The sequence below is a fragment of the Anas platyrhynchos genome, chromosome 12, assembly GCF_047663525.1.
Source record: "Anas platyrhynchos isolate ZD024472 breed Pekin duck chromosome 12, IASCAAS_PekinDuck_T2T, whole genome shotgun sequence".
NCBI lineage: Eukaryota > Metazoa > Chordata > Aves > Anseriformes > Anatidae > Anas > Anas platyrhynchos.
In genome coordinates, this window is record NC_092598.1 from 9,909,108 (window position 1) to 9,924,175 (window position 15,068).

At 43.0% G+C, this 15,068-nt stretch overlaps 1 protein-coding gene and 1 long non-coding RNA gene across 7 annotated transcripts in view; one reads left to right on the forward strand and one right to left on the reverse strand.

Moving 5' to 3' along the window:
• The window catches only part of WTIP (WT1 interacting protein), a 79,016-nt gene that overhangs the window by 51,227 nt on the left and 12,721 nt on the right, over positions 1–15,068 (forward strand). For all 4 annotated transcript variants that reach the window (XM_038185530.2, XM_072043954.1, XM_072043955.1 and 1 more), the window contains one exon: positions 2,502–2,569. In XM_038185530.2, the coding sequence (XP_038041458.1) occupies positions 2,502–2,569 (68 nt within the window). The remainder of the gene's footprint in view (positions 1–2,501; positions 2,570–15,068) is intronic.
• Positions 8,204–15,068, reverse strand: part of LOC101790147 (uncharacterized) — a 50,990-nt gene continuing 44,125 nt past the window's right edge. For all 3 annotated transcript variants that reach the window (XR_005268877.2, XR_005268878.2, XR_005268879.2), the window contains exon 9: positions 8,204–11,760. This is a non-coding gene — a long non-coding RNA (uncharacterized lncRNA). The remainder of the gene's footprint in view (positions 11,761–15,068) is intronic.

Consider the following 15,068-nt stretch of genomic DNA (forward strand, 5'->3'; position numbering starts at 1 on the left):
GTGTGTGTGGGCACGGTGAGGAGCTGCCTCAGCACATCAAAGCCCGGGCTGCGGCCTGGGAGCAGCCGCTTCACTTCCACTGCCTGACAGCAGGCCCCATGTCCTGGCCCAGTCCGGCACAGCCCAGATGGCCTTTCAAAAGCTGCTCTGACCTCTCGCCTTTTCTTCCTTCCCTTCCTTTTACATTAGTTTATTGTTAGCGCCTTCATTTCTATTTGGGTAGAGGCATCGGGGCAGCAGTTCCTGTTTTCTTTCCTGGCAGCAGATTACTTCCCTGGCCAGGTGTGCCCTTGCCTGGTTCCGGGCCTGCTGGGCCTCCACTGCCCCACAGGGACGTGACTGCCCGGCAGCTGGCACGAGCACTGCTCAGAGACGTGGTGAGGAACAGCGACACCACCACACAAACCGGTGGCGCTGAGGAGACCTGAGAGACTCTTGGTGGGCCTGGGCATCTGTACTGCCCTGCTGGAGCTGGCACCTGAGGTAAAGGCTGCTGGTGGTGCACCTGGGTTTAACTTTGAGCGGGTCCTCACAGGGACCGACCAGCACTTGAAGGTCACCTGAGGCATATTTACAGTTTTATACAGGGCCCTGCTCAGAGCTGTGAGCTGGGAGATGTGGCAGTCAAGCGGGGAACGGCTTCTTCAGCATCTGCATAGGGAGGGTGTAAAGATATTTACGGAAAGAAGCCTGTGCTGTCAGTGAGAAAGACCAAGAGTGAGCAAGGAAGGGCAGTGACAAAGCTTTCAGGGGAGAGGTTTAAGAACAGCTGGATAAGCAGCAGGGGAGATCTAGAGGTGGTTGCTCCTGTGCCAGCCTAGGGAGGCCCCATGGTCCCCTGAGGGCTGTCCTGGCCCAGTGTCTTGTTTCTGTGACATATGGCATGGACCAGTTTTACCTCAGTGCCTCAGAGCAGATTGACAGTCTGAGTGCATTGCCTACGCCACTGGGCTCCTGGTCCCCACCAGAGCTACTAGGCAGCTGGAAAGACAAACAAGAGCTGACTCCACCTACCAGCAGTATGGAGACAGCAGCCTGTGAGATCGACAGCCCAAGAATGTGCACACAAAAGAAGCATTTCCCTCTGCCACGACAGTAAAACCGCCAGACAACCACATGCAGCATGTGATTTCCCAAAAGCATCAGCCCAGATCCCAACTTTTTTGTGCCACACACTGTTTCCCAGGATCGGATCACAGTGGCAACGTGTAAAAGGCACTTTTAAACACTGAAAATTAATCATATTTTCCTCAACATTGTTTATGGAAACCATGGAGAGCACTTCTGCCCCTCTGTGCTTGGCCAACTGGCTCAGCTTGCTGGCCCTGAGAGTTGAACCCTTCACAGATAGGTGGTGTGTACGGTGCAGCTACTCTGTTTTGGAGAAGTCCAAGCTTGTTCTGTGAAACAAAAGGTTCAGCAGTGACCTGGGACAGGTTATCTGTTGACCTGTAAGTACAGTCTTTTGCCCTTTTCCCTGCTCTATATCCCTGGCAGTGTTGTTGGTGTGCATTGCCGTCAGCAGCTGGTATGCAGCCCACAGTATGCACCGTGCCATCTGCTTGCCAAGGCTGCAAATGGCTCATGAGAGCACCCAAATATTTCAGAGCTTTGGTCACTGGGACCCTGACACAGAGTAGAAATAAGGTGAGTCAGGGTAATTCTGGTTTCCATCCTCGCTCACTGCTTTTACACTGATAAAATCTCATTGCCTTCAATGTAGCAGCTCCGGTGTAAGGCAGGGATCTGATCTGTCGTATCTAAAATCTGGTTGGGTTCAATGATTTCTGCGTTCCTTTTTTAAATTATTTTTTTGGGACTCTCTGGAGTCTGTTGTATATTTCTTAACTCTAAAGGGAGCCATGAGTTTATGATGATCATAAGCATTGTCAATAGAGTTCAGCCAGCTGTAACGCAATAGAAAATGTTCAAGCTTGAAAATGAAATCTCTTGTTTTCAGTGTGATGTTCTGCCCTTCCCTCCATCATATACACCTGGTATTGCCTTGATACCACAGGTAGCTCTGGCTGTGGTTGGTGTGACAGTGATTAATGTATTAATATTTTTAAAGGTGACAGGCTCATCCATTTGCTTTATGCCATGTTTGTGGTCCTTTAGAGACACGTACATCACTGATGCTGATTCCAATGGATCTATGCTAGGTGTGATTTCACCTGCTAAGAAAATTGTTGCAATTTACAAAGAAGCCTTTTGTCCAGAATAATCTTCCTTGGTTTTAGATTTCAAAATTTGCAGGAATTGTAATGAGCTGGGTTCCATCATTTTTGCTTACAAGTAATGTTTAGTTGATTAGGAATTTGTGAATGCAGGATGGAGACAGGAGCCTAATCCTCATTTATTTGGATGGACGTTGCAGGGGGGAGAGAAGCCAGGAACTGGCCTTGCTAACACATGCAGCAGGGTGTGCTTTTTATTTGGCATCCTGAACAACTGGGTTTCAGAACAGAGTACAAAATTCTGACAGTACACTGTTTTAACAGGGAGAAGACTACGAGGAAAAGCATTCTACAATGTCAATGGGAAGGTGTACTGTGAAGAAGACTTCCTAGTAAGTAAGACTTTTGGCATTATTTTCATTTTTTTCTTTTAGACCAAATTGTTCTTTTCTATTGGGTTGTTTGCTTTGAGAGTTCGTTTACTCTTCTGGGACATCCTTCTGCCAGTGCTGGAATTAGGGGAGCATTTACCACTAACTCCTTGAAGATGGAGTCAGACCCATAGTGGTGGCTATGAAACCAAGTACATAACTGTCCATAAGCCATCACAAAGTGTAAATTATGAGAATACACAGCAGAGCTGCTCAAGCTTGGGACTTGAATTGCAGCCACAAAGGCTCTCCTGCCAAGCTCAAAGTCAAACATCTGGGGAATACCAATCACAGCAAGAGGGGAGACGTTTTTGACTGGAGCACGTCATCGCTGTGTACAATGTTGCTTTGTTGCAGGCGCAGTTTTAATCACTGCTCTGCTAGGAGTGATGTGGAGCTGCATTGTGATTAGCTAAAAACTGTTAGCCACGGAGGAGCAACTAATTTTCTCTCCATGTGCCCAGAGCTTTTATAAATGGTGTGCTTTAATAGAGACTGAGTCATGAAAAGAAAAATGGAGCTTGTTGCTGAGCTGTGTTGTTCCAAAAATAAAATATTTGTGCAATTAAGGGTGAGGATTGTGCGGTACACAGAGAATGATTTGATAAGTGGCAGACCATTTATAATTAAGAATAAGGGGACAGCATGGCTGGGAGTTGAACTGATATATTTTAGCTTATAGGATGATGAATTGGAGAAGCAGTATGTTGAATTTACAGCACCTTTATTTATTGAAATACCATTCATTTAGAAGCATTGGTCTTCCAGAACAACTTTCCATTTCTAATGAAAATATGGCCATCCTTTTTGCAAAGGAATTACTCAAAGTATATCCCACAACAAAAATGTTACTGGCAGTTCAGAGTACACAAATGCATTTCTCATCAATGCAATCCATAAAAATAATGGAAATTCCTAAAATATAAGCCGTATTTGCCTTCATATGTTTTACCTTTACTCTCAGCCTACCACGGCTGGAGGCTGCCGAGAAGAGCAAATTGTACTTTGTGCAGAAATGTTTTGTGTTATAATTGAAATGTGTTACTGTTTTGTTTGCTTTTAAGAGAGAAAATTATTTGTTCTTCCATGCTGTTTTCAGCTTTCTTTCCCCCATTTCTGCAGAAGTGTAGGGAGAAGAAGGAAAGGTGGAGTGTATGATAGAGGGGCTCGAACCTTTGAGATTTTTTTTATTTTTTTTTTACTGTGTTGGAATGTACTTTGCCCATGACCAAAACTTTCATCCAGGTTGAATGATGTGATTGTTGCTATTATCTTGAAATTTCAGCCTAAACATGACAAAAATCTAAAAATCTACATCTTTTTGGAGAACATTCAATTGGGGGGGGAGGCACAAAGGGGATGGGTGGAACCGTTTAATTCTTAGACGTGTTGCAGTAGACTTCTGAAGGGAGACGCAGTGATTTTCTCAAGAAAACTGAGGTTAAGGACCTGATAAGAATACATTTTCTGCAAGTAGAGGAACAGTTGGGACATTCCAGGCATCGATTTTTAAGCCCAAGCCTCCTTTGGATGCATCTTAGCAGGTTCCCATTGTCACAGGGAGATGAGAGAGAAGCAGACCAAGGGACTGCAGTAAAAGGCAGTAAAAGAAATTAAATTCTGATGTTATCCCTGACAGTGTTAAACTCACTGCTTCTCAGAAAGTAAATTCATTCTCTTTTAGCTTCCCTTGAGCAGACCTCATAGCAAGCATACCAGGAATTGCCTTGTTTCTCTAATAAAATCAAACACCTTTGCCTACTTCAGAGTCCTGAGGACTGAGAAAGCTCAAAGCGTAGCAGTCAGAGGAAAAGTCTGCAGAGTAGCATTTAAAAGGAAATAATTTTAACTGCTTCTTGCCCCCAGGTTTTGTTCCTAGCCACTACAAGGTCCCAGTTCTGTCTAAAAAAGAGGTGTTTTCCATCCAAAGCAGGTAGCCAAATGCTTCTTGTGTAACTGAGAATTTAAGTCTTCATTGTAATTCCAAGTCTCCATTGTAACACTCTTACTGCAGCTTTATATACCATACTTTTTTTTTTTTTTTTTTGACAGTACACTGGTAGGATGTTAGGGAAGTCAAAGACGGGGGTAGGAGTTTGTGTAAAAAGTTTTTCCTTTTGGATGTATTAGGCTAATCTTGCACTGTGGCCTCTGACCACTGCCATGCATGCTTTGCAGGCCAAGAAGAGAGCACACAGAAGGAGGCAGAACTGTGGGTGCTGCCGTGCATTATAACAGCCTCTGCAGTTGGCCTGTAGCCCTGGCTCCACAGGTCCCTCACAAAGAGCTGTCTCCTCTTTCCTGCAAGCCTCCGTCCCGTCCTATAGCAGCAGCGTGTATATAGAGCCTATATATGTGCTCCTGTGTGCCCGGAGCAGGCAGCACGGGGCAGTGCTGTCCGTCCCCCTGCTACTGCTCTGTGTCTCACGGGTTTGCTCCAGGTGCTCCCTCAGCACCCCCCTGGCAGGACTGGGGATGTCCCTGAGGCTGGGCTGGGCACAGGGAAGAAGCAGCACCCCGCTGTGGCCCTGCAGTAAGTTGGGCAGGAACAGTGATAAGGCAAGAAAGCTGAACTGGTTCTTGCTGTGAAATAGCCAATGGACATACATTTTAGGGAAGAATGGATATTATGTATGGGTTTCTACGTATTGGAAATTTTAGAAAAGTTTAAATTTTTGCCATGTGTGTCAGTATTTTACTTCTGGAGTGCTGCTGTTCTCTGTGTCGAAACAACTCCTGTAGAAGCAGCCTCCAGAACTGTACTTTGTAGCTCACAGAAGGTACCAGGTACTTTAACTCTCAGGTCAGCTCTTTCTCTCCAAAGGTGTTACATTGAATTCACTGAGGTATTATTCATGGTCCTTGAAGGCAAGACCTTCAGAAATGCTGTTATCCGATCCTTGGAAGTGTTCAGCACCTGCTGTAAGAGCAGAGGTCACCCTCCTTGGCTAAACCGTCTCTTTCAAGGTTTAGCACAGTGCTGGTGCCACCCACTCAAGGTGTGTCTCTTCCACCCTAGAATCAGTTGCATTTCAGTGGTGAAATGGCTTGCATTTTTCAGGAGAGCTCAGTTGTCACTTAAAGCATGGTGAGCACCAGAGAGCTTTGTCTACCAAGTTGTTTCAAAAAAAATCAGTCTGTGAAAGTGTGACATGAGGAGCTGCTAGTGTTAAGCATTCCAAATCTGACCCTTTCTTTGAAAAGTACTTTAAATTTCTGGAAAAGGTGTTATAGAAATGTAGATGTTATCATTCATTATGAGCAATTTCCACTGTGGAGCCATAAAGCAATCCAAAGCACAGATACACCCATCAAAACCTCTGGCAATAGCCGCAAGGTACATTCTTCTAACAAATAGTTTTCCCACATGTTTGCTCTTACTGAGGGCACAGATTATCTTTCTCTGAATCAGGCAGCTTATTTTGCTCATTCTTTCCAGGGAAGAAATGCTAGAAGTTTTTAGGCACACTCGTGGAGTTGCAGGTGGAGAAGAGATGCCACATGGAACTGCTGTGGTCGTCCTTCTGAGAACAGTGCCAGCCTTCCTGTGTGCAGGGCTGCAAATCGATGCGTTAGGGATGGGACACCCCCACGAGAGCAGATGGCATGGCACTGCTCTGCCTTCTTCACTTGTCAGCCTCCTGGTTCCCTGATTAGCTGCAGATTCTGTCACTGCTTAAATCCAAACCATATTGGCTAAATGTGGTCAGCAAATCAGATTTAAAAAATATATATATATATTCCAGATATTCCACTTCTGCCTAAGCATGGTGTAGAGATTGCCTAACCAATTTCCAGTAGGAGCACTTGGGTAGTGATATTGTGTTATTGGACAATAAAAAGAGCAGTAAAAAGAAGAAAACAAAATAAAAAACTTTTTCCCTGGTTTGCTTTAGCTCGAGGGAAGATGCAGTCACTTGTCTTCACGCCACCTTAAGGCAGCAAGTCCAGCAATACCCAGCTCTGTTCTCAGCCCTGTTAGGACAGTTTCATGAAAGGAAATAAAACAAATGACAGTTTAATCCTTCCCTGAAAGCTTTTAGGACACAGATGGCTAACTAGCCATAACAAGGACACTGTTCCTGGTGAAGTGAACAAAAAATAAATGCCTTACTGTATAATAAATAATCCCAGTCAGATGTTCTTGTTCCATTTCGTTGATAAATTGCTGCCTAATCAAGGGCGAAGGAAAAATAGCTCAATAATTTTAATTTGTCTTTCCTGTTCAATGCTCAAATATCACGTAAAGAAATTTAAAAGAAATTACTGTTTTTCTTGGCAAAAAAGACTTTAAAAGTGTCACCAAAGCAGCCTGAATCTTAGATCTATTATTGCCTTTCTTTCTCTCTCTCTCTTTTTTTTTTTTTTTTAACTTTTTGATAGGCTTTTCCTTTTTCTCTTGAGGTAATGAGCATTATTGAGTGGGGATCCAGCAGAGGTTAAGAAATTAGAGAATTTCCCTCCAGGGAGGAGATGAGAGGGAAAATGAACCTTGTGACAGATGTTAGTTATGTTGCTTAATGCACTGCTGAAGACACTCAGATGCAATGGAGATAGCCTATTACAGACACCACAAGCTGTAGTGCGTAGCATTAAGGTCATCTAAAACTTCCCCTTTCAAGATTTTCCCATTTCTCTAACAACTTTGCCAAATTTAATCTTTTAGGCTGAATTTCTCCATGCCAGGATTGTGCTTCTGGCCAGCTCTGCTGTCATTTATTGTCAAAAGTTTCATCTAAACCTGTTCATCCGTTTCAGTAGGACTAGGGGAAGATTTGTCACTTTGCCCATAAATCCTCAAAGCGAAAGGCTCTAAAAATGTAATTTTGCACATGCCGACCATAAAGAGAGACTTAGGATGCTGCAAGCCCCCAGGCCTTGGGGGTGTCGGCTTTCTGCCCTTCCTACCCCTGAGCGTGGCCAGCCCTCATGATGGTCATTGAGTGCCTCCTGCCCTGGCCTCCAGAAGAGGCAAGGGCTGAGGCTGTGGCAGAAGGGAGGGCAGGCAGCCCGCGGGCAGTGGGGGAAATAGGGCGGGATGCTAATGCAGGGCTAGCTGGGCGGTGGGCGTTTGGGAGCAGGATTTGCACCTTCATCTCCTGTAGCACCAAATACAATGAGACCCTTACCCTAATTTGGGCCCCTGGCATACAGGGCTGCAATGTAAATATTAATAATAACGAAGCTATTCTTCTCGGTTTGTGCACGTGCTGTTTTCCAAGCCTGGCAGTGTGGGAAATGGCCTCCCCACTCACTGGGGCCCTAGGAAGATAGTTTTTATTTAGAGTGGTGGAAGCTGGTGTCAGCTGGAGTCAGGGGTTTGATTTTCCATCTCAGTGAGTATAAATGTTTGGAGATCCCCTTGGGAGGTGAGCACTGGGGCTAGTGCATTAGCCAGAGAGCCCATCACTGCTAAGTGAGACTCTCTCAGAAAAAATAGACTCCAGTTGAAAAGGTAAACGATTAAAGTTGCAGCTTATGTCCATTTCATATCTAAGGGGAATCGTAAAGCAAATGTAGTTCTAGATACTTATGAGGATGTTGCATTTCAGAGACTCGCTATTAAAATGCATTCTCCAGTCAAAGGACAGACAGACACATTTGTTTATTGATGTGTTTAACAGAATAACGGAATCAAAGCTTGGAAAGGCTGCAATAGTCCTGGTAGACAGAAATGTGTGGAAGTCTGTGAGCAGTTTCAAGGCACTGACCCTCTGGGTTGGGACAGGAGGTGCCTTCAAGTTCCAGAACGCTGATAGCATTAATCAGACATGGGCAGATCCACGGCACACGCAGTGAAAGGCATCCTGAACGCTGGGCTTTGCTGTGCTCCCAAACACTACCCCTGAAAACAACGGCAAACAGATTATAGCATGTTCTGTAATCCGTGCATGAGGGAGTGAGGTTCAAGTTGTTACTTGTGTGTGTCTTGCTTCATCCCCTCCCTGCCAAAAAAATTATGAATACTGTTTTTCCTTATTTTTTCTTGACAGTTCATGGTATACCAGTGGTCCAGGTTTTATTTTATAAACAGATTTGACAGCAGCGATGGTTAATTGTGGTACTCTGAATTGAAGTGTTGCATCAAACCTACAGATGGGCTTTAAATACAAACTTCACAATATTTAGGGGATAGCCAGATACTTATTGGCTTGTGCAGTTTAGAGTTAATTATCTCAGTCATCCCGAGGAGCGTGTAGAGCTGGCAGTCTGGATTCACCTCTCATTGTACCTCACCATACTGCTGTATAGCCCACATCAAGGGGTTACACGGCCACTGAAGCCGGTAGCAGAACTCCCATGGACTTCAGGAGGAGCTGGATTTTCCCCCAGGAATTAATCCCAGAGGACAAGTTTTTAAAGCTAAAGCCCACGTTAAAATGTTGGCACCAAGGCTGAGAAACATAAGGCTGAATTCTGCAAACACTGCATTGCATGGCATGGCAGACTGTAGGCTGCTAATAGGAGAAAAGTGGTGTTTTGAAACAGGAGACCGACTGGAGTCCAGAAAAATCTCGGGTTTGTAAAAGAGCAATACACAGGCAGTACCTAGCCCCAGATGGTAATACAGATAAACGTAATGAATGTCAATGTGTAGGATCTGTATTTGCTAAGAAGATGCTCGGTGTTTCCTGAATTTGGTTATGGATTGCTAAGTGGGTCACGGGAATCACTCTTTGAGCCATGACAAAATAGACAAGGAAGACAAAGATTTTTTTTTATTATTTATTTTCTGACACTTACCACTATGGACTTAGGTCTTGCAGCTGTCCCATTCTTCACATGTGCTAGTGGCATGTTGTGGAAAGTACGTTAGGAAGTCCAGTCAATTTCATGTCAGAGAGTCATTCCCCACTTCCTCTTAAGATGCTGATCCAAAAACTCAGATTATCCCTTTTTTTCTTAATATTGCATTGAAAAATAAATTACAGTAACTGAAGCACACTTAAAGAGGAACTAGAGCTCTTTTTAATTATGTGGAACTCCTGCCAAACACTTGTAAGCAGACAGCATTAATTTTTTTCTATGGGAGCATTAGAAAAAAAAACATGTGAGAAAGTGGTGTGTTTCCACTTCTGTAGTAAATGCTGGTATTAGTTGCTGTATGTTTTGAATTGAAATCTTTCAACAACTGTTTAGAATAAAATGCAGACTTTTTTCAGGAAGATATGTTCTAGACAGTTTCTTTCACAGTGTGCATAATAGATGGTAGCATTGACAATAAATAAGCCATAGCAAGAGTGTAAGTGCTACGCAATGTAAGGCGCTGTACAATGTGAATTGAGTTCATAGATTTTGCACTGTATGATACAGTGCTGAGTTAAATGTGTTGCTTCAGGTTTCTTTCTTGTTCATTGTCACTGCAAAGCTTCCATAGGAGTTTGTCTGAGGAAGATCTAGCTGAGAAAATCATCATTTTACTCATAATTTATCAGACAAAGTATCCTTGGCGAGTGCTCACTTAGGGATCTCTGTAGGTTCCCCATGAAGTAGATGGCTGTTCCCTTCTCAGAGGCGATGAAATGCCTGACTGCTAAGGCAAAGTTAGTTACCAGCTAAATTCCTGAGTTTTGGCAGTGTTTTGTGCACAGCCCAACAAACTCTGAGAGAACATAAAGTCCCTCCCTGCTCTATCCATGTCCTTCAAACTTAACTAAGTGGAAACACAGAAGCATGAAGATATGCTGCTGTGTTAGTGTTTCCTTACTGGCACCAAGACAGAACAAAGCAACAGGAAGATATATGAAAGGGTTTCAGGCGAGATGAAGAGTAATGTTCTGGACCATTCTGCTTTAGTTTAATCTCTGCCACCTGCTCCGAAGCTCCTGTATCTCTGAGCCTGCTAAGGCCCCATTTTGTTCAGTTTAGTTTAATCGTTGCATTTAGATGTGTGGGTAAAACAACAACAACAAAAACCCATCTGCATGAAATCAAATTTGATATTCTCTCTCTCTTTTAATGTGACCCTATGAATTTCTTGCATTGTTGTGTCCCATGTACTAAGGGTCCCATGCAGAGAGCAAACAATAAAGCAGCGAGAAGACAGATGCTCTGCTAATGGGAAACCAAGGAGAAGAGAGTCTGTGAGGGATTACAGGCAGCCTGGGGTTGGAATACATTATTAGCATAGCACCCAATTCAGAAATTCGTTTTCAGAATTAAATGCCTGCAGCATTTTGGCAAAAACTCCTGATCATCCCTCTCTAAAGCCCTTAAAGCATGAAAGGGTAAGAATCTCAATTTTAGGCTGAGCAGTCACATTCAGCAACTTTGCAGTGCTGTAACAGTTTTTACAGCTTCATACCATAGGCAGCAATTGCCACACCTACTGAAATGTAACCCACTTGATCTGTTTGCACAAACCTTTAGCAGGTTTTGAACATCCCCATCAAAGAAGAAAATGGGCCTGAATGAGATTCCAGGGTCTGTTTCCAGGAGGAAGGTTTTGTTTTGCTGAGTGCCTAACAGCAGGGAAGTGCAGCAGCCTCTCCTTGGGCATGGTTAGGCATGTGAAGGAGGAGCAGCGACATGTCTTTTCAAAGATCTGACATTGCCTAAGGTAGAAACTTAAGGTCCTGAAGCCTTTTTCAGGCATGCTGGTTTTTTTATTGTTTTTGCTTTTGAAAATGGTGATGAGAACATAGCGCTGTGAAAGACCCTTGGTAGATAACCAAGATTCAGTTGAAGGATTGATGGCAGACAGGAAAAATGTTTTCTTACAGTACTTGGTGGGATTATCCTCCATGCATAATTGTTCATTATATACTAAAAATTCATTGTTAAATTCTTTTGGACATATTGCACATTAGACAGAAGAGTTCACAGACCCCAAGATTATCACAGAAGGACACAAATAGTCCAAGTATTTGGGACAGAAGGGGACTTGTTTTCCTCTTACACTGGAACAAAGACTCTTGGACAGAATCATTAGACATTTTTAGCCTGTTTGGTAATCAAAGTATAGTAGATGGCAAACAAAATAGAAGTTCATCCAGCCAGTTCTTCTACTTTATTTTTTACTCTTCTGTTTTGACGTGGTTGACATAACTTCAAGGTTTATTTAGTTTTCTGAGTCTTATTTTATATGAATATCATTGGGGAGCTTTATTTTGAAGTCTAGATTCTTGCACACAGACTGAGATTTTGTTATCCTGAAAGAGAATTCAAGGACAAGGTAAATATGGGAAAAAACAGTTGGGATCAAACTGAGGAATCAGGAAAAATAATATACCAGCTCTTCCATGGTAATGTTTTCTTTGCATTTTGTTAACTAGCATCTTATTTCTAATGCACGGAAAAGACAGTAAAGGCTAATGCTTCATTTTGAGCTTTGAATGTCAGAGCTGTTGTTTTATAACAACTTCTTTCAAAGTTTTTGTATGTGCCTAGTGAACATTTATAATGAATATTTGGGAAAGTTCAAAAATACGCTTATTTGTCCTGGGTATGTACTGTCTGTAGCCTTTTGAACATGCTAGTCTAGTTTTGAGCTTGGTCGGTATTTATCATCTTACTGGTCTGCCAACAGTTCCTTTTTTTTTTTTTTTTAAATGGCACATTTGAAAACGTTATAAAGTAAGCCTACTTCTCCTTCCATCTGGAATGAAATTGTATGTATAAAATACCACGTGTACAGGAACTGTATCTGTGGTATGGCTTCTCTGTTAGGATCTTGCATATCAGCTCATATTATTTCACTGTTTCACCTCAGTCTGCTTTTCATCTCTCCAGATTGTGAGGAAGGGCTGGTATGCCCAAAATTTCTTTTTCACCCTCCAGCTATGTCAGTAATGAAAGAAACTGCAAGTCTGTACAGCCTAACTTCTCATGCAGTTAAGTAGTTCACAAGCTCTGGGGGACCAGTGCTTCTTCCACCCGGCCATGCTGGGAACCCACCATCAGGGAGGCTCTTGGGTGTGCTGGGATGATAATGCCGCCGTTCTGCCTTGTCTACTGTCTAGAGCAAGTTGCAACTTCTGTCTTGTTGCACACACAAGGCTTGTGAAGCTTAATAGTAATTGAGTGTTTCAAAGACAGAGGTTAACAATTTTAATTAGTATTTTAAGACTTTGTAAGTTTTCTTCTAAAATTGAAAACCTAGCATAACAGCTGTTTGAATTCTCAAAGTTTCTAAAGAAGTTTACAGGTGAGATACAAAAATGTAGAGAAAATGTTTTATTCTTTACCTTTGCACAGCACTGTCCACAGTACAACCACCATATAGAAAAATGGTGCTGCTGGGATCCTAGACTATTTTTCTTTTCCAGTCCAAGAAAATTTAAAGCACAAGCAGAGCCTAATCCAAACCCCAGCTTTCAGTGAATCAGGAGGTTTCTGGTTTGTCTGGGATCAGTACTGTGATCAGAAAAGAGAACAGTGTAGTGGTGAAGGACAGTGAAAGATTTTATCACTGCTAGTAGACTTACTGCCATTTTGCGAAGTCTTAATTGGGTAATCCAGTTCTGGATGTGTTTGACAAATAACAATTCTCTTGTTAAAAACAAATCATGGTTTTAATATAATAGGGTTAGTCATATAAAGAGTGATTTTGTGTCAGCAAAACCTTTCTTTCTGACAAACAGTGTAATTTATGACAATCTAGTTAGCAATAAATGACATTAATCTGACCACTAAGCCATTCTGTTCCTGGGGAATAACGTTCCCTCTTAATCAATAGCTGGGTAAATGCTCCTTTGCATTCCTTATCAAATGACAGCCAGATGGTACTGGTAAATTCATTCCAGCAGGATTTTAGAATTAGCTGGGTTTGTATTATTGTTAATCCTCTGCTGTCTGCGCTGCCAGGACCTACCCACCTGTTTCCAGTAACCCTCGAGTTCACAACCTTAGGAAATAGTCTAGCCAGATGGTTACTCAGATACAGTGCAGCCAAGAAGCATCCCAAGTAGTGAGGACTTTTTTTTTCTACCTCAGTAAAAAGAACAAAACAAGTATTTGGATACAAAAACTGCTACCTGAAATCAGGGAGGTGAACTCAGCCATTTCTCCATGTCCAGACTTGCACACCAGTTTCATTACTCAATTCAGAATGGAATCTCCCAGAAGTAGCCAGCTACGACTGCCACCCCTGGATGTGTTCCTCAACACTCTGGTCTCTTTGCTGAAGTTTGAAAGTTTCTTCAGATTGTACAAGCTGTGTTCCTTAGTGCATAGCAAATACAGAGCTGTGAGAGCTGCTGTAGCATCGTTTACTGACTTTCAGGGCCCATCAAAGGGTCTGCAAGACCTTTTTCTTCTAAACTGCTGTGTTGCATAGCAACAATAATTTTGCCTCGAACCTCTTGATGTGAAATAATATGTAATCCCCTCACACCAATAAAAAGGAAAACATATGGCAGCGCTAGGCTGTGAACCACTGGCTTTTGAAGTGAGGGGACAGTTAATCCCCACGAAATCAAGGGGGAATGGAGCAAGCCATAGGCTCTGTTATGCATCCTCAGAGGCTCAGCCTTAGGTGCTCTGAGTCAATTACCCTGAGCTCTGTCAGGAGAGTCCAGTTTGCCCTTATCCTCCCAGTCACTATCTTTTATCGTATGTGACTACAGTACATTTCAGGCAAGCTTACAAACCTAGTTGCTGAAATAACCGTACAAGTGCCTGGGCACCCCTTTCCTCTGGAAGGAAGGGGTACACATGCTGCACTTGTACGGATGAGGGTAAAGTTCAGCCACTGTAAATACCAGTTTCAAAATTACATGGCTGGAGTTCATCAAGCAAATGTCTCTTACCTGTAGGGTAGTTGTTGGGTAGGTCAGTCACCTGGCCTGATAACCTTGATATTATTTGTACGTGCCTAAGCATAGGGTTAAAGAAACTTTGGCATCTGAAACAGGACCTGCTTTAGGGGCCCAGGTACAAAGTTGAGACAAAAAATGTGCAGGCAGGGAATGTGGAGCTGTGGTCCCAAGTGCACAAAGTACTTCCCTGCGGCCATGCCCCAGGCACTGCACCCAAGAGGGCTCTGCTGCCAGGCTGCCCAGCCTTTCCTGTTCCCATTGCTTGCAGCTGGGCTTCGTATCACAGGGAACACAAGCTCCTCCATCTGGACTTTTAAAATTGTCTTATTGATAAAAAGCTTGGTATCCACAAGGTAGCTAAATAATCCTTGGGCCTGTCTCCATCTTTCCAGGCTGCATATAGTACTGAGTGAAATGTAGGTCCTAAAACTGAGGTCAGTAAGCATCCTGTTGCTAGTTTGAGTGCGAGTCAGGAGGTCAGTCCTGCATTGTTTACTTCTAAATTATTTACTTTACCCCACTAGCACAGCAAAAAGAGTGACTAGAAGCTAATTCCAGCACGCCAAATGAATGCAAACTCCCTGAACAGGCTTCAAATCTAAAAATCATGTTTTTAAATGATATTGTTATGTTGCAAAGCTCAGTATTTACAGCAGATCAGGAGGCCAAGCTGGTACTTCAGCATGCTGCAAGAGCAGAAC